At 46.3% G+C, this 20,332-nt stretch overlaps 4 protein-coding genes across 4 annotated transcripts; 1 reads left to right on the top strand and 3 right to left on the bottom strand.

The window, feature by feature from the left end:
* Positions 1 to 814: 814 nt before the first annotated feature.
* Positions 815 to 2,113, bottom strand: gnl (Gluconolactonase; the record flags this gene model as incomplete). Its single annotated transcript, XM_031150631.1, has 3 exons — positions 815 to 1,133; positions 1,199 to 1,890; positions 2,063 to 2,113. The coding sequence occupies 3 exons, from the start codon at positions 2,111 to 2,113 to the stop codon at positions 815 to 817; spliced, it is 1,062 nt and encodes a 353-aa protein (XP_031004232.1).
* Positions 2,114 to 9,511: 7,398 nt separating this feature from the next.
* Positions 9,512 to 12,684, top strand: LHYA1_G005688 (uncharacterized protein; the record flags this gene model as incomplete). The annotated part of the gene is made up of 6 exons (XM_031150632.1): positions 9,512 to 9,910; positions 9,960 to 10,463; positions 10,513 to 11,014; positions 11,065 to 12,047; positions 12,098 to 12,457; positions 12,526 to 12,684. The coding sequence occupies 6 exons, from the start codon at positions 9,512 to 9,514 to the stop codon at positions 12,682 to 12,684; spliced, it is 2,907 nt and encodes a 968-aa protein (XP_031004234.1).
* Positions 12,685 to 13,606: 922 nt separating this feature from the next.
* On the bottom strand, positions 13,607 to 14,968 carry MDH1_0 (Malate dehydrogenase, mitochondrial; the record flags this gene model as incomplete). Its single annotated transcript, XM_031150633.1, has 4 exons — positions 13,607 to 13,654; positions 13,743 to 14,533; positions 14,666 to 14,759; positions 14,900 to 14,968. 4 exons carry the CDS (start codon positions 14,966 to 14,968, stop codon positions 13,607 to 13,609), a joined length of 1,002 nt encoding a protein of 333 aa, XP_031004233.1.
* Positions 14,969 to 17,821: 2,853 nt separating this feature from the next.
* Positions 17,822 to 19,068, bottom strand: ataH (Acetyltransferase; the record flags this gene model as incomplete). Its single annotated transcript, XM_031150634.1, has 2 exons — positions 17,822 to 18,224; positions 18,275 to 19,068. Coding segments are annotated over 2 exons (1,197 nt in total), but the record flags the coding sequence as incomplete, so codon positions are not given.
* Positions 19,069 to 20,332: the final 1,264 nt, after the last annotated feature.

The following is a 20,332-nucleotide window of genomic DNA, read 5'->3' on the forward strand; positions in this document are numbered from 1 at the left end:
CGTTCCGGTGCGCCAAGCATCTGCAGCGACGGCCGGGCAAGGCCGTGTGATTGACCGCGAAGCGCGCTCCGAGGCGCTGCGGGATATGGGACGCAGTGAAAATGTGCGCATGGAAGGCTGGAGCCCACGGCGACTGCAGACTGTGCGTGCGTACGCAGAGAGCGTGGCGAGCGGGCGGTCCTCGACGCCTTCAGATAGCGATAGCAACCGCAGCGGCAGCGCAGCCAGTATTAGGAATGTCGGGAGTGGTGGGAGCAGTCTCAGGAATGTCAGTATGAGAGATGCTGGTGGGAATATCCGGGAGATTGAAATCCCGCCCAAGAGCCCGCTTCGAGCTGATCATGGGCGGGGTCCTAATCCCGAACGCCTGAGCTTCGGCTTGAATAATGCTATTAGCAATGCGGTTGGGATGAGTCCGGGCGGTTCCTCGAGACAGAGATATCAGCTGGTAGATGATGTTATGAGGGAGAGGATCGATACGGTGCCGGTTATAGATGTTCCAGTGCAAAGCCAGTTTGGGAAAGGGCCGCCCAAGAAGGTGTCAGAGTTGGAGTAATTCTAGAAGCTCGTGTATAGTTTTTCTTGTCTTCCGTTTGCATATATTCTCGGGCAATGGAGTTTGGAAGGGAAAGAAAGGCAAGGCATGGGATGGCGTACGGGTGGATGTACAAATCTTTGATACCCTTCTACACACTCTATTAGAGTAATTTTTATTTTATCCAAAATCAATTAGACATACCTGAATATCCTTAAGAATTCTTCTATTTTTTGATTCATGCATTCATACCTGATTTCCACAGTCTATTCGGTTTACTCAAATGCCAAGCAAGGCACCTTTGGTGGTCTCTGCCAACTGAACCCTCCACAGCTTCTGCTCATTGCAAAGGAACAATTCGCCTTCCTTCCCAAAGCAGAAATTGGCTACACCACCTGGGACGATCATCCTCCCAATAAGACTCCCAGCCGGATTCCAAACCTCGACTCCATCACCGCAGCCAGCGTATACATTACCATAGACGTCACATTTAATACCATCCGGGACACCAGAGGCAGCAAAAGCAAACGTCCGGCGATTAACAAGAAAAGGAGCACCATCCTTAGTCTCAACATCAAAAACATAAATCGTAGCCGGTCTACCATCCCAAATTAGCATTTACTCCTCTCCTCTACTCAATCCAGATCGAAAAACAAAACTCACCTCGTAAAATCCTTTGTCCCATCCCCATGAATCAACCCCGTATCCGTAACATAGAGCCTCGTCTCCCCTACGCCGAAACAAATCCCATTACACCGATCGAACCCCTCAGCCACAACCCGCACCTCTCCACTCCCCACATCATACCGGTAAACCTGGCCCGGCAACTCTGGCCTCCGCCGAAACCCCTGCTTGTACCCATAAACGGGGTCCGTGAACCAGATGCCGCCGTCCACCGCACTCACCACGACATCATTCACGCTATTGAAATCGCGCCCGTAGAAATTCGTCACGATGGGCTGAGGGGGGGAGTGGAGCGGCATGTAGTATAGGCCTCCTGTTTTGGGCGAGGGCGAGCCTTGCGCGCAGAAGAGAATGCCGTCTTTGTAGTTCACGCCGCCGTTCGGCATGTCGATACCCGGCGGGGGACGCAGTTTCGCCCATTGCAGGCTGGCGATGTCGTTGGAAGAAGTTTCGGAGGAGCGGGTGAGCTTTATGCGCGAGATTAGGATAGTGGGGTAGGCGGAGGAGGTGTTGGCGCTGAGGAGGTTGGAAGTTATGTAGAGTTCGTTGAGGGCGGGGAGGTAGACGCAGGCTTCGTGGAAGAAGGGGTTATTGGTCTGGTTGGTGGTGCTGAGGAGGAGGGAGTGCGTTGGGGGAGGGTCCGATGAGGGTTCCGAAGGAGTGGTGGTATACTTGGATCAGGAGTTCGTCTTTGGAGGAGGAGGATGGGCTGGGTTGTATCAGAGGGGTCCATGGATGTGGGGGGAGGGGGGCACACTTGACTGTGCCATTACTTTCGGCCACGCGATCAATTACCTGTGATTATAAATATTCTGCTATGCTATGGACATCTGCATAGCTTACCTGGACCTGTGTGGCAATCACAGGTATATCTGTGGTTGTTATAGTCGTCATATTGTTTGGTATTGAGGGGTTGTTGAACAAGATGTGGAGAAAGCGTCCCAGCCAAGCAAAAGGAATAAGTCTTGGGAAGAGCGCCGAATCGTCAACAATTGAGAATTTACCTACATCAGTCCTGGGTGACAAATAGAAGACATTAAGGGCTAATATTTGCCTGTGCCACCGATCTTGAATCCTGTGATCTTTAGTTGTTCACGCTTTTCAACGGGGATTTGATATAGATAACAGCGATTTTTGACTAAATTGTACGCGGTCACGTGAACACGTATATGAGAGCCTGCGTTGGTGGAGAAAGTTCCCCAAGACTTCATGAATGTGATCTCCGAAAGGAAAGATCTTATATCATTCAGCTAGAGTATTTTCAACAATCGAAGCTCTCTCTCTGTCCTTAATCAGAGCTTAGTTATCGTTCAGGGCCAATACTAGGAGTAGTTGCGCCTACCTAATCTGGTCTAGCTCAAGGGCCAGCGCTGATTATTTAGCCACTCTTCGGACAATTCTGTGTTCTTTAGACCTCAATAAAACCATCATTTTGGCGTTCTGCTCTATTTGAGGGCATTAGGTTTTACCACGGACAGAAAGACATCTATGACCATCTCTCAGTTCTTTGCTGGCTCCTTTGCGTCGCCTCATCTTACCAACATGAGTAATAAGTTTCCTTATCTTCAGTATTCGTCGGGAATAACCTAAATGCTTTTCAGAGAAATCTTGCTCTGCAAGAAGCGCGGCCTTACAGCCCCATGGGTGTAAGTTGACGGTTCAGTTTTGAGTTCGATTACAAGAAAATAGGAATGAGTAATGCGACCAACTAACATCAAGATGATGAAGATGCTGTTTTTTCATGCGGTAGACTGAACTCAACTCAACTCATTCTACATGCTGTTTTTGTTTTAAGCGAGGTAGGCGCGCCCCCTTTTTTGTTCTTGTTCATATACCTTTGTAAAAATAAACATAAAGTACCCTTTGTGTGGGGAATGGGCATGGAAGGTTTCACTCAAGGACACCCGATATTTCAAATTAGTTACGACATTATACATTTTCAAGTCCACCTTGCACGAGGAACAGATCACTTTATTATAAATTCCTGGTAAGTTGTAAAGTCGAAATTTTATAGCCTTCTCATTTATTGGTTAAAAGGACAAACGCCCAGAAGGAGTGGATGGCGGATTCTCAAATCATCCGCCCTCTACATCCCAGTACCCAAGTCCTGTTCTTTTTCGTCCAATCTCATGGCCAATCCCCATATTCATACTTGAGCCATTCTTCTCTGGCCCTCTCTGCGTTCTCTCTTTCTTGCTGAGCACGGAGGCTGGCTGCTTGTGCTTCATTCCTCAAGCCTTCCGAACGTCTTAGAAGTTCCTTCACCTCGCGCTTACGATTGTTCTCAATTTTCATTCGCTGGTACATGGCCTGATAGAGGTCCACAACAAAGTGTAATTGTCCTAGTGGATCTTGTCGCATGCTGGCTAAGATCAGATAGGCTGCCGCTCTAGTGGCACGCGGGGTCTCGCGGCCGTCAATAAGTTCGTTGCAGATACTTTCGCAGGCGTGGATGTCCTGAGCCTCGAGGTACTCTTTGGCGGTTTGCAGGGATAGTGTCTCTACGTCGTCATCTGCGGTTGTTCTGCAGGCGTAGGCTTGAGCCCGAAGAGCGAGTTCGGCGACTGTGCCTATGGGTTCAGGTTCCGGATCCATCATTTTGATGTTGTGGTGCGGTGTTGTGATGTTGTGATGTGATGAAGGTGTTGATACGAAATGGCACCATGCTTTATTTCGTGGGTAATATAGAGATTGGGTTGTATTTGTTTACAAGTTGTATTATTGAAAAGCTGTTGTTGTATGATTGTTGTGCTTTGTTCACATTGTTGAAAATGATAAAAATTCCTTTGAGTTATATGAAATATTATATGTCCTTAACATGAAATGTAATGAAAAGTATAGTGACCCTTTATAAGCTAATATGCGCTCGAAACCTTTTTAAGCAGATAAAACAACAGGTCTAAAGTCAAGGCTTCTTGATCAGACCACTGCAGAACTAGCCCAAGTGTTTAAAAGCGCCATCTTAACATGTAAATAGAATTACACCCCCTGAAATTGCTGTGAATTACCGGCAACTAAATTTCTATCTCAAGTGTTCGAGTGTACTTTGAGTGACAGATGCCTTTTCCTGCACTGCTAAGCGAGTTTTGGCGACACATCTTTAAGACTTTAGACGAGAGAGATGAGGCATGACAATGTTAAACGTCCTATGGTTATAAAGTCATGCTTAGAAGTTACTATAATTGGGCACATTTAAAGTGCTAAAATTAAAGGACTTGAAATATTCCAGGGCTGTCACAGGTTTCTCCAAGACGCTCTATATTTCCTCATTTCATGCAGCAAGATCAGATATATACACTTACTCGACCTCAGTCAAGATTGTGATGATTCAAATGAATTTCCCTTGGAAGTTTCAGCCGTCCGAGGGCGTTTGCTCATCGATCGTCCTTCACGCTCCAGCTGCATTTCCTACCATTCATGCCATGCTACCCCCTTCCTCCGCAAAATTGACCTTCCGTGCACCTTGATCGGCAGCACTAACTACTCTGAGGTTCCTCATCAGTATCCCAATTAACAACAGATAACAATGTACTCACCTTGTAATTCCCATATCCCATCCCCTCTGTCTTCATCGGTGCCATCTCTCTAAAAGCCTCAGCCAAGTCATGTCTTGCTTTCTCCAGACCATCCCGCGCGCGTCTGTCTTCGGGTTTCGCGGCAATAGCCTCTTCATAACTCTGCACGGCCTCATGTTTATGATGTGCGGCCTGGTACGCGTATAGAATTGCAATAATGCAATGCGCTCTAGCTTCAACGAGAGGGTTGACCCGCTTTGTGTTAGGATCGTCGATGAGTCTGAGCAGGATGGCGAAACATTGTTCGGTGTTGTTTGCTCGGAGGGCGTTTTGAGCCTCGGTCAGGCGCTGCTCGTAGAGCTCGGGTTGTTCGGTAGAGGGTTGCTTAGGTTGGGAAGACATTTGTGTGCTTGATTATCAGGGGTTGAGGCTTCTCTTGGAAGATTGAAAGAGGAGCCTGTGTGTAAAGCTGACCGGATTGGTGGTTTTATATCACGGGGGTGGTGAGCTAGAGTGCTTCTATAATTGCTTTAATAAAAATATTAACTCGTATAGATACTACCCAAGATATACATCATTAAAGTGGGTATAACTTCACGTGATAGCTATATGACGTACGCTTTTGACTCTTTGTGTATTTATTAAGAACCTTTTTCCACATTTTTGCTATTTCTCTAGCGTTTTCTTTATTGATATAAGGGTATCTACCTCAGCCCTTGACTAGGCTTTGAACTTAAATAGCCAAGTTTATGTCTTCGACTTATAGCCGAGTCAGAGTTTAAGTTTCTAAAAATAGCTTAAACTCGACTCGAACTCGGACTTAGCTAACCTTATATCTAGTCACAGAAGTTCATTCCTCGCTATTTGACTAGGAGGTTTGAAAACCTCATTTTACAGATTGGAATTCCCATTGCTGTGAACCTTGATTTTTAACTGCCACACAAGACCAAGTGGTAGTTTGCAAGGGTTGGGCTGGGACTAAGCACATATGGTATTAAAAACCTAATAACTTCACGAGACGTAGAAGATGAGGTTCGTTTATATTATCATAGTTTTTCTAAACGCTAAAGACAAGTGCTAAAAATAAAATATCAGCTCGAGACAATAATAGAATCCAGACGAGCTTGCGAATTGGTGAAGTGAAAGAGTTTAGAAAGTCACTGGTCAATGCAGTACCTATCACAACATTTAGGGTAGAACCATAATCTTTACACCAGCATTCAATTCAGGTCAGTTGATTGCAATGAACAGTATTTATCTTCCATCCTTTAATCAGTGAATATCCAGTAAGTGAATTTCACATGAAGCCGTTACGATATCTAGTTACTCCCATCTCCATCCTCATCCACGCCGCATTATTTAACAGCCCAAGAACAACCCCCACGAAACACCGCCCCCACAACATCAAGAACTACTTAAATATCTCACACCAAATGGCGAATCCACCAAAGCCCAGCGCACCCCCAACATCTCCAATGACACAACCAGCCATCGCGGACAAAATCGAAGATGCCATCAAAGCGCTAAAGGCCAAAGACTTCGCCCACTGCCAACACCTCTGCCGTTTTATCCTCGCACTTTCAAACCTGCATCTAGTGAATAGAACCAGAGTGCATCTTATTTTCGCTGCGTCAATGCCGGCGGAGAAGGCCGTAGAGCATGTTAAAGAAGCTCTGGCTGTTGCTGAGGTATGGAGTTGCATTACGTTGCGTTGAATAGCATTCATTTTCTTTTCAAGCATGTCTCGTAAATTGGGAAGAGGGAAGTTTAGTCTGTTAGAATGTCAGAGTACGAGTGCTGGGTTTATTGATGTTTTTGGCGAGGAAGGAAAACCGATTTACTGATTCTTTGTTTTTCTTCGCAGTCATATAAAGCCACTACAGGAAAGGTGGAATATGAGTCCATTCTGTCTGGCTTGAGAAATGCGCTGAGGCAGGCGGAGATGTTAGCGGAGAAGAAGCCGGAGAGGGTCTGGGGTGCTGGATGGGTTTACTTGGATGATGGTACTGATAGCGAGGATGAAGAGCTGGCTGGAGAGGATCCTACGACTCCGAGCACGGTGAACACTTCGAATGATGAGCTTGAGGATTGAGACTGATGGCCTACAGGATGGGAAGGCTGAGAAACATGTCAAATGGGCGGAGGATTTAGAGCTTTGAAGTGCTTGGAAGCTACGGTTGTTATGATATTGGATGGAAGATTGGAGTTATGGTCATTGAGATTTGTTAGCTTCAGGATGGAGATAATGCTGTTTGCCACTGGTGCCGGGCCAAGATATAATCATTGGACAAGCTTTCAAATTCACCGTTGATTTGTAATAAATATACTAATGAACAAGGCAAATGAACAACCAGCAGCACTCATAAGTGACACCTGACTTTTCCCCTCTCTATCCTCAGTGATCCACATCTAATCTCGAACCGCAATAACCTCAACTCCCACCCCCAACAACAAGCAACGATGAACCAACTATTGCAAGCATTTGTCTTACCCCACAATACTCCAGGTTTATTCCCCAGTCTTCCTCCCAAGCACAAACCACACTCTCACACCCACAAACTCTCCATCCTCCCGACAGCTAGCCAACACAAGAACCCCAAAAGCTACTATAACTATACATTCCATCAAAATGGCCCAACCACGCCTCCCACCTCACCCTCCTAACAATCGCCGTAACTTCCCTCACAACACACGCCTACGCGCTCACCCAATACATATGCCGCATGCTGCTCTCAGACGCAGAGCTGAGCCCCGCGCTACAGGCAAAATGCTATCTCGTGCTATGCGGGACACCAATGGAGGAGGCTGAGAAGATACGGTGTTTGGAGAAGGCGGTGGGGATGTTTGGACCGGAGGGAAGATTGAGGTTTGTGGGGAGGGATGTGGGGGAGTTTGAGGGGGTGTTGGGACTGTTGAAGGGGAGGCTGAAGGGGCTTGAAGCGAGGGGGGTTGAGGTGAGAGGAGAAGGAGATGAAGGGTTGGGGAGTAACGTGAGTTTCCGATTCTTGGTCCTGTAGGTTAGTATTGATTTGGATATAGGCTGGAGCACCGGGCAACGAAAGTTGCGATTTGTAGCAAGTGAGGTGGGAAACAAACGAATGGTGTCGCTATATGGAATGTATGAGGTCCGCTTGGCCGATCTTCCTGGAAAGTGAAGAGAGAGAATTGAAGGGTGCGATATATGAGTATATTCCATGTACATGCGGGAGTGATTGACTCACAGCTTCATATGAGCAACTTTGTACTGTAAAGGAGGCGCAGACAGGTTTGTGTGAAAGCTCGGAGATTATCAACCAAATATAGCTGTTTAAATTGTATATAAAGATACCTTGCAGCCATTCAGATTCTTAACCACCAACTTCACATCTTCCGTCCAAGCCCTATCATCCCGACTCTCTATCCTTGCAAACTTCCCAGCCATCCTTGCAATGATATATGAAGCTTCACCCAGTTAAACGCAGAAGCTAATTAAAGCAAACATAGGTATCCGCCCCTGCCTTATACCCCCAACATCTCTAGCTTCAGAAAGCATGCAAGCCTCGTGGTTACTAGTTAGGCAACGAACGTAGGCAGCATTGCTGACAAGGCATAGATACCCAACAGCCTTACCGGTCTCTACATCGGGGCAACCTACTGTGGCCAAATATATTAAAGTTCGATGCGTGGTCAAATCAGCATCTCGACCTGGAATGATGTTGGAGGAAGAGATGGTCTAGAATTTCAGATGAAGTGAAAGAAGCTATGGCCACTTTTTTTTTTTTTAGCTGATTTTCTCCACATTTCAGCCTTCTCATCCACCCTGTTGCCTTGCGGTGGATACAGAAAGCGGCACTCACAACCCCGGCTTTCAAAGTGCCACCGGTCCGGTGAATGCTAGTGCCGCTTTTATCGTCCACGGCGAGGCTGCTACTGCAAACCTCGGCATGACTCTCTCGATTGCTCCTCCCATGGCCAGCTGAGAAGGTGCAAAGTTACCTGATCTGATGGTGGATGCTATAAGTAGATAGGAGAGAATATATTGCCCCGTCCCAATATCTCTCATCGAGTAAACTTCACTCCCTCTAATGCATACATGCAGCTTTGATATTCTTCACCTTCACCTTCACCTTCACGCCATACGCCTCAGCCTTATTGAATGTACACACCACACCGCCTTCTGCCAATCGCGATAAGAGCTCCTGGTGCTCCCTGCCCTGCCTGATGTACAACACAGCTCTGCATTAGGATATGTAAACATCACACACCCACACATCCATCCAATTCTGTTTTTCTTTTCTCCGTGAAAATTTGCGAAATCATCGTCACACCCAGATCCTGCAGCTTTACTCTTCAAAATCGTCACTCGTACTCCCTAAACAACCTTTGAACTGAGCACCGTTTGCTCTCCCGTTCTGCAGTCAACACACAAGGTGAGTTGAGTGCCTGCTGACCGTCTCTTTCTCCTGTCACAATACAAGGCCGCGTCTTGTGATTCCGCTTTCTCAGAAACTCACACGGTCCCATCTGCATCTTTACATACCTTTCACCGCCCGCCTAGCATCCGCTCCCAGGTGCAGATCTTCCGGGTCTTACTTGTAGCTTCCTGCTGACGCGAATCTGCATGGTAGCCCCATCAACCTCATCCTTGGAACTACCAAATTCACACAAAACTACCTAACAGCCCCACTCTGAGCTGTTGTGAATGCACCCGATCCGATCTCCTATTTAATCATCGGTCCTTCGACCCCTTCGACCGTTGAAATCGTCTTCACCACACAAACCCTTCTCATCCGCAACCATGGATACCCCGAATACCCAGAGCGAACAGGTTACCGAGAGAGAGGGGGCTGTTTCTGCAAATGGAGAGAGTAACACAAGCGCACAGGTCGATAACAAGGCACGGCAGACATCCGATTCTCCCGTCCAGAAGACCAAATCGAAGAAGTCGAAGTCAAAATCGAAGAAGGCTGGCAAATCCAAGGCTAAGAAGGCCAAGGAGGTTGTGAGTAGTGACAGCGAGGACTCAGATACATCTAGCGATTCAGAATCGGATGATGATGAATCTTTGAGCGACTCCGACGAGGACTCAGAGACCGAGACTGAGAAGGAAAAGAAGAAGCGAAAGGCGAAGAAGAAGGCTAAGCAAAAGGCAAAAGCTAAGGGCAAAGCTAAGGGCAAGCGTAAGGCAAAGAAGGGGGTAAGTTTATTCATAGCAACTCGATTGTATATGCTAACAATCTTTTCAGGCATCATCAGACTCCGATTCATCTGATTCAGATGAAGACTCAGAGACAGAAGAAGAGGCCGAAATCGACGATGAAGTGTCTGATCCCAACGCCGAGCTTTCACAACAACTCTTGTTGCAACAGATGCAGCAGTTACAAGGCGGCTTGGGAGGCGCAGGTGGTCTAGGACGAGACTGGATGGGCGGTCTTGGCGGAGCAGGCAACGGTCGACAAATAGTTCCTGGCGGTGGACCCCGATCTGCTGCTCGTCTTCAAGCTGCGAGAAATGCCGCTATGTTGTCCCAACTTGACGGTTTAGGGAAGAAGTCGAAGAAGGATAAAAAGGAAAAGAAGGGTAAAAAGAAGCGTGCTAGCAAGCTAGAGTTCAAGAGAGTTGACCAGTTGTGGGATAGTACTATCCATAACTACAAGCTTACTGATACGGCTGAGGATGAGGAGAGCTCCGAATATGACCAATACCTGTTCAATGTTCGGAGAACTTTTGATTGGGAGGGCAAGTACAAGGTATGTGAAATTCTGCGCTGAGAACAGTTCATTACTTACATATTACTAGACAACCGTAGTTGACATCAAGAGCAAGCTCCTGAAAGAGGCCTTGAATGAGGTGATGGATGGTGTCAAGGGTGTAAGCCTCGTTGAAGAGACCCCAACTATCGACCCCAACTTGCTGTTCCTTTACCTTGAAGACCTCCGAGGAGTATTCAAGGAATTGAAGAATAAGAAGGTTACAGCCAAGAAGGGCAAGAAGAAGCAAAAGAAGCGCAACGAGACCAAGCGGAAGCATCTCAAGGTTTTCATCAAGTACCTCGACAAGGATTATGCATCTACCAAGAAGACTCTTTACCCTATGGTGGAGTCTGGCTTGATTACCTTTGATCTGCTCTGGGCCTTGTACAAGCCAAACACCCTTGCTTTTACTACTACCTATGGTTCTGCTGATGAGCCTCGCGCTTTCAAGATTGAGCTTGCTGAGAAGGAATATAGTTTCATGAAGGGCGAGTGGTACAACATTGAGGGTCGATACCTTGAGTATGACGGCAAAGCATGGGGCATGGGTAAGCTTCTCATTCATCTATTAAGATCAATGGCTATTAACACAATCAAGGTTCTATGGACGTCGATGTCGCCGCATTCAAGGGAGCACGGAAAATTACCAGTTTAGGGTGCTACCCCTTGAAGTATCACAAGAATGAGACTAAGCTCCGATCCGAGCTGATCGAGCGAGGCAAGAAATTCGTTAGTCTCCAGGGCGTCAACTACAGATCTCACGAGGGTCTCGCATACTACAAGAAGAAGCGACAAGTCATCAAAGTCAACATCAACGGCCGAATCATGGTCGACCCTGCGATCCACCGTCGTATCCTGCCAAATTACCAAGTCAGTACTGTCAAGCCAAAGGACCCCGATCTGCTGGAATCGGATGATGAGTCTGATTCTGACGGTTGTGGCTGTGAAGACTCTGATGATGAGCAAGGTGGTCATAACATGGAAAATTACGAGCACGACAAAGACGATGATAGGCCCAAGATGAAGCTGAAAGTTGTTCTTGATGACAAAGAGGAGCCTCACATCGTCGAAGTCCCTGTTGATGTTGATGGCCAAGAGATTTCCGTCGAGAAGCTTGAGGAGGTTCCTAGCAAGATGGTCAAGACCAAGGATGGCGAGGCTGTCACTTCTGAAGAGGACAAGAAGGCTCTTCCCACATTTACTGACGAGGAGTACTTAATTGCTTCCCCTGTTGTCCTTGGGTTTGCCTTCGCTGAGAAGCTGTGGCTTGAGTTCACTGTCTCCGGCGTCAAGGATATTGTGTGGAATGAGGGTGCTTATGATTCGCTGGTCTTGGAGGACAACACCAAAGCCATCGTTAAGGCATTGGTCGAGTCGCACAAGTACCACCCAGCTGAGAGCATCGACGATGTCATTCAAGGCAAAGGCAAAGGTCTCGTTGCAGTCCTGCACGGTCCACCAGGTACAGGAAAGACTCTCACGGCAGAGGGTATCTCCGAACTTCTGAAGTGCCCACTATACATGGTCTCCGCTGGTGAACTGGGCACGGATCCTCGAACTCTCGAGGCTGAGCTCCAGAAAGTAAGCTCTCTACCCATCTCATTCACATGCAGAAATGCTAATAACTCTAGATCCTCGATATAGCCCACGCCTGGGGCGCCGTGCTCCTCCTTGACGAAGCAGATGTATTCCTCGAAAAGCGCACAATCCAAGACATTCACCGCAACGCGCTCGTCTCCATCTTCCTACGCCTCCTCGAATACTTCCAAGGCATTCTCTTCCTCACCACCAACCGCGTCGAGACCTTCGACGACGCCTTCCAGTCACGTATCCATATCGCTTTGCGTTATGGAGAACTAAGCGCGAAGGCGAAGAAGAGTGTTTTCAAGATGTTTATTGAGAGGGTCAGAGTGCTGGAAGGCGTGGAGACAATGCCATTTACAGACGAAGACTTGAGTACGCTGAGTAGGAATAACTTGAATGGGCGACAGGTAAGACATCATTCTCCTATTGCTCTCTAGAAACTTTATTTGGACGATGCTGACAAAAAGCGACACAGATCAAGAACACAATCCGCACCGCCCAAGCCCTTGCCGTAAACAACAACGAACCCCTCAGCATGTCACACATCAAGCGTGTCCTGGACGTCTCGAACGCTTTCGATCGGGATCTGAAGGGTGGCCCGGGTTTCGAGGATGCTATGCGTGGATACTTCTGAGAAGCCTTTTCTTCTATCACATTAATGACATTCTTCCTCCTGCTCGCTCCTCAATTCATACATGTCTTTTGGATTTTGGGAGCGGGAGTGGAAATGGAAGTGGGAGCGTGCATGCATGCATAAGAGTGTATTTACGTGAGATATGATAATACGATGGATGGCATGACATAACATGGATGCATGTGGTACTTATGGGCATGGCGTTCTTACCTTTAGTTAACTAGTGGGCAGGGCACTAAGGTCGTAATAAAGAATACTCTCATGTCTAACTGCCCATTGTGAATGTGGCTCTTTGGCTTCTGATGATTTGGCTCTGCAGGAGCTTTAGTATTCTCCGAATCATCTCAACTCCTATCGTGTTACAGTCTTTTCTGCACAAAGACCATCCATCATTCAACCCTTACGCTCTACACTCTTTATTATGCTTCCCTACCTATGCTAGACATCAAAACCGACACTTGTCACATAGGTACTACTCGGCTTCACTCTTAATAAATGAATAATATCCCATGCTACCCAGCATATTATGAACCATACTATATTTCGTTTTTCTCTTTCTATAGAGTAGAGACGGCCGTAGAACAAACACTCCGTATAGAAATTAATAACCTTGCATATCTATCTATTTTACCTAAATGGTGAGTAATAGGTAGGTAAGGTAGATAGTGCTTAGATAGATTCCTTAGCGCTATGGAGTAATCCGCCCCCGTTTATGCATATCACATCACATCACGAAAAAATTCTAGGCCTCTAGCGTAGACTTTGGAGGCTTGGGGTCTGGAGAAGAGAGGGCGGTTCATTTTGTACTTCATGAATTGGCAACTATGAATACAAAAGTCGAAATCTAGGGTGTAGTAAGCAAGCAGCGCTATTTATGTGCTGTCCTGTCTATCCTTCACTCTAATGTGCTCCGTCCGGGCATTTATTTGCCAGGGTTCTCGGCAACGAAGGAAACGCCCTTGACGATGTTCTGTGAGGGGGAGATTATTAGTATGTAATGGTTAGATGAGGAGGCAATTTAGGATTAAGGTTAAGGGTATTTGTAAGGGTGAACATACCTTCTTCAAATCCCCCAAGGCAGCATCCAACAACTTCTGCTCAGTAGCATCGATCTTTCCAACATCGAGAATCTTCTCCACACCGTTGGGGCCCAGCTCAACCTTGCTGGCGAAGAACTCAACACCTTGGTCCTTGTACAACGGGCTGTCTACGAAAGTAGGCTCAACAACGCCCTTCACGCCCTGCGCAGCCTTCAACAGGCTCTCCGCGAACCGCGCACCGGCCATCGCCATCGACAGGGTAGCGGATCCGGCACCATCCTTTGCCTTGACAACCTCATCACCACCGAATTGCACGCGCTGGAGCAGTTCCGGGTTGCCGACTAGGTCGGGGTGGCTGGACTGGGAGAACAGTGGGACAATAGTAACACCCGAGTGGCCTCCCACAACGACGATTTTCTCGTCCACGGGATCCGTGCTCTTGATCTCGCTGACGAAGCGGCTTGCGCGCACAACATCCAGGGTCGTGACACCGAAGAGACGCTTTGGGTTGTAGACACCTGCCTTCTTGAAGATCTCGGCGACGATGGGCACGGTGCTATTGACTGGGTTCGAGATAACGAGGATGTTGGCGTCAGGGGCAGATTCGGCGGCTGCCTTTGCTAGGTCGCGCACGATGGATGCGTTGGTGTTGAAAAGGTCGTCGCGGGTCATGCCTGGTTTGCGGGGGACACCAGCGGGGATCAGCACGATTTCGGCGCCCTTGAGCGCGGATGCGAGGCCGCTGGGTGTGGGCTCGTAGCCGGTTACTTTGGATTTGGTGTTGATGTGGGAGATGTCTGCTGCGACACCTGGTTTATCAAGAATCAGTATGTAGCTACTAACCAGGGCTTGGAGAACGAACCTGGAGCTCCGCGGATATCATAGACTTGGGAATAAAGTTAGTATATTTGTATTCGAGGCATGGAAGGGTTTCCGCGTACGAGCAAGGTCAGAAACTCTGGGGTTGAGCTTGAGGAGAAGAGACAGTGGCTGTCCGATTCCACCGGCGGCGCCCAGAACAGTAACTTTCGATAACTAGAATAGACCATCATTAGCATTTTTTCTGCAAGGAACCCCCGTGGTGAAGAAAAGTATATCCCATCCCTGAACTTCCAATTGAAGCTCCATTCTCCCGTGACGGAATCATCAAGCTCTGTTCTGTTGGGAATTCTTACATCTCTCGCGCTGGCTGAGAACGCTCTCGCCTGAATGGCGCCCGACAATGCTCTTCGTGCAGCAAACATTATGGCTAGTTTTCAATTTCGTAGATGTTCAATTGAGGCGTAGAGGAGAGGAGAGAAGTAGACAGAATATGTGATATGTTATGCGGAAGAAAACGGACGGATGGGTGCTCTGAATTTGGAGGTGTTAGTAAATTTACCGGAGTGGAGCCGATCTCGCGCTAAGATGGATTTAGTCGGAGGTCAGGTGCTGGCAGGGGGTCTGGATATAACGGCCACTTGAGACGACATGTCTTCTTTTGCTGCTTATTATGCTTGGATTGCGTGCTTTGGACTATGTAGACGCTCAATGTATACATACAATGATTTGCTTTCCTCCCATTCTTCGTACTTTGTTTGTATCATTGTCTCTGCCCAAAAGCAAATCCCTCGGCACCGTCCATGTGTCACATATTACTCATGCCTTATCCTCGTTTTCGTTCTCCTTGTTTTCATCAGTCTATATATACGAAGTCAGTTTCTGTCTTTACTGGCACATTATCAAGTTTCTCACCTTGATTCCGACCACCTCTACATTGTCCTCGACCTCGTCATTCTTCCCTTCCTCCGCTTCTCTATTCATCTCGTTTTGAGCACCCTTGACCAACTCCGTGACTCTATCAGCAAAGCTTTGATAGTCTCCGTGGCCCAAATAGCTCGATGCTTTCTTCACAGCCTCATGTAAATGGACAATGCTTCTCTGGCCACGGGTGCTCGTACCCACGATGATATGCGCTGCGACTTGTAGTGCGATGGGTAGACTAAGCTGTTCGAGTAGAGTTGTGGCAATCTTGCATGAGTCGCTGAAGTCGCGCTTCGTCAAGGCATCTCTAGCAGCTTCGAGACGAGCACGGAAGTCTTCGGCCTCGCTGCGGGTAGCTACGGGGACAGCGGACCTGATGATACCAGTGGAGGGGTAATACGATGTGTCGTCGGGGATCGACATGGTTGCGAGAGGCGTTGTAGTGTTATGTGGGTGTTTGTATTGGGTAGGTGGTTCAGCTCTGGATGATGTGGATTGCGTGATGGAATGTTGTGCTTGTTGTGCTTGTTGGTGTTGAAGGCAATGTCTAGAAGGATTTGTTTTCTTCCGAGGCCTGCCTATGGCTCATTCACTTCTTGTACCATCATTGTCTGAAAGTCAGTGGGTCTTTTTGCCGCACAGTGGAGCAGTGTATTTTGGTTTATGTGAATTCCCAGAAATCTCAAGTTTGAAGACTTGGGATCTTCAAAGTATTGCTGCTTTGTTAACTCGTGTCATTCTGGTGCATTCCGCATTTTCTCTAATGTTGCTCAAATCCAAGCTTAATTATCCAGCGATTCTCCTATTTTTCTTCTCTTGCGTCATCTTCCATTGCCTTTTATTTCTCTTCCTCTTGCCACTGTTCTTCCGCAACAGCATGCTTAGAACCTTATCTAGCAGATCTACCACTCTAATCTGCGAAGTACCGATCCATATAACCCAGCGTCTCGAGTCATCTCCTTGGGACATCTTATGGGCATCGCTTTTCGACAAATGAAGACTCTCCTTGGAAATATTTATTGGTTCTCAACCTTTAATATCTTGTCTGATAGTTTGGGGTGCCGAAAGGGGCTTCTCTTCCATGAGCTATCATGACCGTCCAATAATCCACTAAATGCCCTTCTTTGTTTCATTCCTCGGTGTTTTCTATGATAGTATTAGTGTCGGCAAAAGAGACCTTGAAATTACGGGATGGGCCGCTCTTCATGGATGAAAAAACTATCGGAATAGACAATCGAGTTTTGGTACCTTAATTCCGACAGTTTCTTCATCCACGAAGAGGGGGTGTTAGCCCCTGAAGTTAGTCATGCTTAGCGATTATCCACTTATTATTGCGACGGGTGGGACATTATTTAAAGGGGCTCGTCTCGTACCTTCACAAATTTTGGAATCGAATGCGGTATTACCAGTAGGACGTGTCAACAAGAAGAGTCCGGCGTTGGCGAATTATGGGGCCGGATTACCCAAATGAGCAAAGAACATTTAACTTTTATGCAAGGCTCCGAAATTAATAACAAATCTGACTCGCCTCCAAGTTTAATTTACTGTGGAACAAGGGAAAGAACCATAAATTTGGAGTTAAACTTAGACTTTCCTACCCTTGCCAGCATGGTCTTGCATTGGAAATTACTTATAGTACTTTACAGCAGAAGCTCTTCACGTAGAACCACTGTTATAGAGATGACTAATGAATGTTGTTGGACTTATGTGTGTTGCAATGTGTCTGTCTGTATTGAAGAAGGTGAAGTGTCAAGTACGCTACGAAATCAGGTTTTGAGTGCCTGGTGACATATCAAATAATCCAACAAATTTGGTGTGATTTAGGTAGGAAGAGAAATCAGGGATCATCATGAGAATCTTCATTATCCATTCCTATCCATCGATGCGAAGAGCTGACTTTCTCCTAGACGCAACATAGATATTGTAATGAACGACTTAAAATCGAAAACTTAATTCACCCATTAATATCAAACGTGTGACATGTGCAGTCTTACTCCCCATACACATCCTGGTAACCCAAAAGACAATCCTTAGAGCTTGACAGCCTCAAAGACGACAGGAAAACAATCCTTCAATCGCACTCGGCACCATCAGGCAGTCAACTAGCACCTTCTTTTATAATGATAAATAATTTCGAACTCTTTGTTACATTCTGGATTGAGGAACTACAGGCTCGCTTTTGATTCGGTCCGTAACTTTGAGGTTATTCCTATCTTCCTTTTCTATACTTTGAGCTTTCCTATTTGTCGTTGTCTTAGGCAATGAACCCCTTATGTTGATGCTCTACCGACCATGACACTCTTGAGGTGATACAAAACACTGATAGGAGTCAGCTTGAACTGCTGCAACTGCACCCCTTCCGGTTTCGGAAACAGCGCAGCAGGAAAAGCCCAGACTGGGGTTGACCAAAACAGCAGAAACGCCACGACCCAAAAATAGCCAACGATTCGAATCCATAGAGGTGGTAACCTGTCACTGCGGACTTTGCCAGTAAGAGAGCGATACATGGCTTGCACTCCATCTTCCAGTAGTATACCAATCACCTGTGTACAAAAAAAGATCCAGGGTCCATATGGATGGACGGACACTGGGCCACCAAGTTCATAGATGGAGTGCATGGCGCCCGAGATGAAGAACACCAAAAATATCTTGCTATATCGAGAGATCAAGGATCCTTTCGGTAGATTCAAAAAATCATCAGCGATATAATTAGCGGGACCAGTATTCATCTTGCGAGTGAGCTGATGCCAAAACTTCCTAAATTCCCGTAAGCAATCACTTCTAACCAAGGTAAAAATGCTACTTACCCCCAAAAACCTCTGATGGTATACGCTTCTGATAGCGATCCCATAACAGGCCGCCATTCCGCCACCTCACTCAACCCGGATCCCACAGCAATAATCGCAACAGATGAATACAAACAACCCAGAATGGCGTAAACCATGACCCAGAATACAAACGACACAATGGTACGGATGAAGACCTCCTCAATCGATATCTCACCCAGCCGTCTGAAAACTGGTATTGAGCGCAGTGCAAATACCTCGTCCGCATTTGGAGAAGCAGGTTGGGATTCAATAAGATCAAGGACCAAATAGCAAGCCGCGAATCGTAAGACTGTCCAGACGAGGAATTTCGCCCGTGAAGGGACATAGTCATGATCATTTTCAGAAAAGTACGGACAATTTTTGACCTCGAAAGGCTTATTTAAATCTCGGTTCGATATCGTGCTGTTGAAGCCAAAGCAGAGCCGTTCCCAAGTCGTGCCCTCTTTCCCTACGCCGTTCGTCATTCTTTTTTCAAGCAGCGAATTCGGACCCCGTGCCTTAAAGTTCCATTGACTCAGAAGGCCTATTTCGATATAATTCAGCATAAGTGACATGCCTTGAGCAGATAAGATGGCTGCCCATGGTATCCGCATGTAGTTTTTTGCATTAGTGAGAATGCTGTATGCGCATCCTACTATGAATGGTAGGACCGCTAGACGGATGATGGAAGATGGTTTAACAAATCCCAGAATGAGAATAACGGCAACCATCTCTAGGATAAAAGCGACAAAGGGATTGGTGGTATTGAAAAGATCGAGGTAGTCGACCGCCATAATGTGAGTTGATCAAGTGATGTTGGAGGAACAAAAGTTGTTTAGGAAGCGGCGAGCTTTATCTTGCGGTTCGATGTCTTAAAACTCCTAGACCTGTGCGAAGTCTCCTCTTTTCAATGCAAGAGCTACCTCTAGCGCCGGCGCGCATTACTACGAGTAGGCACCAGGTGTCACCTAGTGATCCCCGGACCCATTCATCCAGGTGTGTCGACCGGACTTCCCAGCACTTAGCTTAACGCCAAGAATTATAGATATTCTCTTGCATACCCCTTCAGAACTTTAAGAAATACGTGTCGATTGAGCTTAGTATGGGTGTATTATAGTGCTATAGCAGGTTTTGGTGCAATATTATATGCACTATTATAAGAATAATATAAATATTGAGAAGTGTTTCTGCATACCTTTATAGTAGGCCGCCAGCTTTGTATCATAGGAATTATATGATTTTATGATGTATCATTAAGCTTCAAACCCCCTTGCTTCAAAACTCAAATATTTCTTGCGAGCAAGCTTCTCATGGCGGCAGTTCAGAATGTTAGCACTAAGTTTCGCATGTTGGCAGCCTACTGTATGCCAAGAAGCCTCGCTAAATACCGCCTCCCCCTTTTCCTAAACGATTACCCACATCTCAACACGAGTTCTTGAGTTGATATGTTCCGGTTTATTCGTGAATGTAGGAGATTCATGAATCTCCTAGTTCATTCATAAATATTAGCGCATTCACGAATAAACCAGTTCATTCATAAATATTAGTCTAGATTCACATATATCCTAGTTCACTCGTGAATCTTAGTCCTATTCACGAATAAACTAGTTTACTCATGAATCCAGTTTACTTATGAATCTACACTAAACCAAAGTAAGCAAGAGTTCACTTTATAGGCAATCCCACACAAAAAAACTCTTTTCTCTTCCTAATCATTCATAATACTACCACTAAACACGACTACCAAAATACCAAAATTTTACTACTTTACTACTTCATCTATTATATTAGATATTCCATCTATAGCTAGTCTATTGCAGCCTAGTAAATAGGGGTGGATTAAGTAAAACTAGTCTAGTTGAAGGGCAAAGAAAGAGTAAAAGAGCTATAGCTAATACTACTAGTAATAATATTAAGTAATAAAATATATTCTTATTCTAAGTGATTAAGATTCACGTATAAACTAGTTTATTCATGAATCATAGCGCATTCACGTATAAACTGGCCAGATTCATGAATGCATTCACGAATAACCTGGCCAGATACTAAAGAAAGTCT

This window comes from Lachnellula hyalina, assembly GCF_007821495.1.
Source record: "Lachnellula hyalina strain CBS 185.66 chromosome Unknown contig00095, whole genome shotgun sequence".
NCBI classification, from domain to species: Eukaryota; Fungi; Ascomycota; class Leotiomycetes; order Helotiales; family Lachnaceae; genus Lachnellula; species Lachnellula hyalina.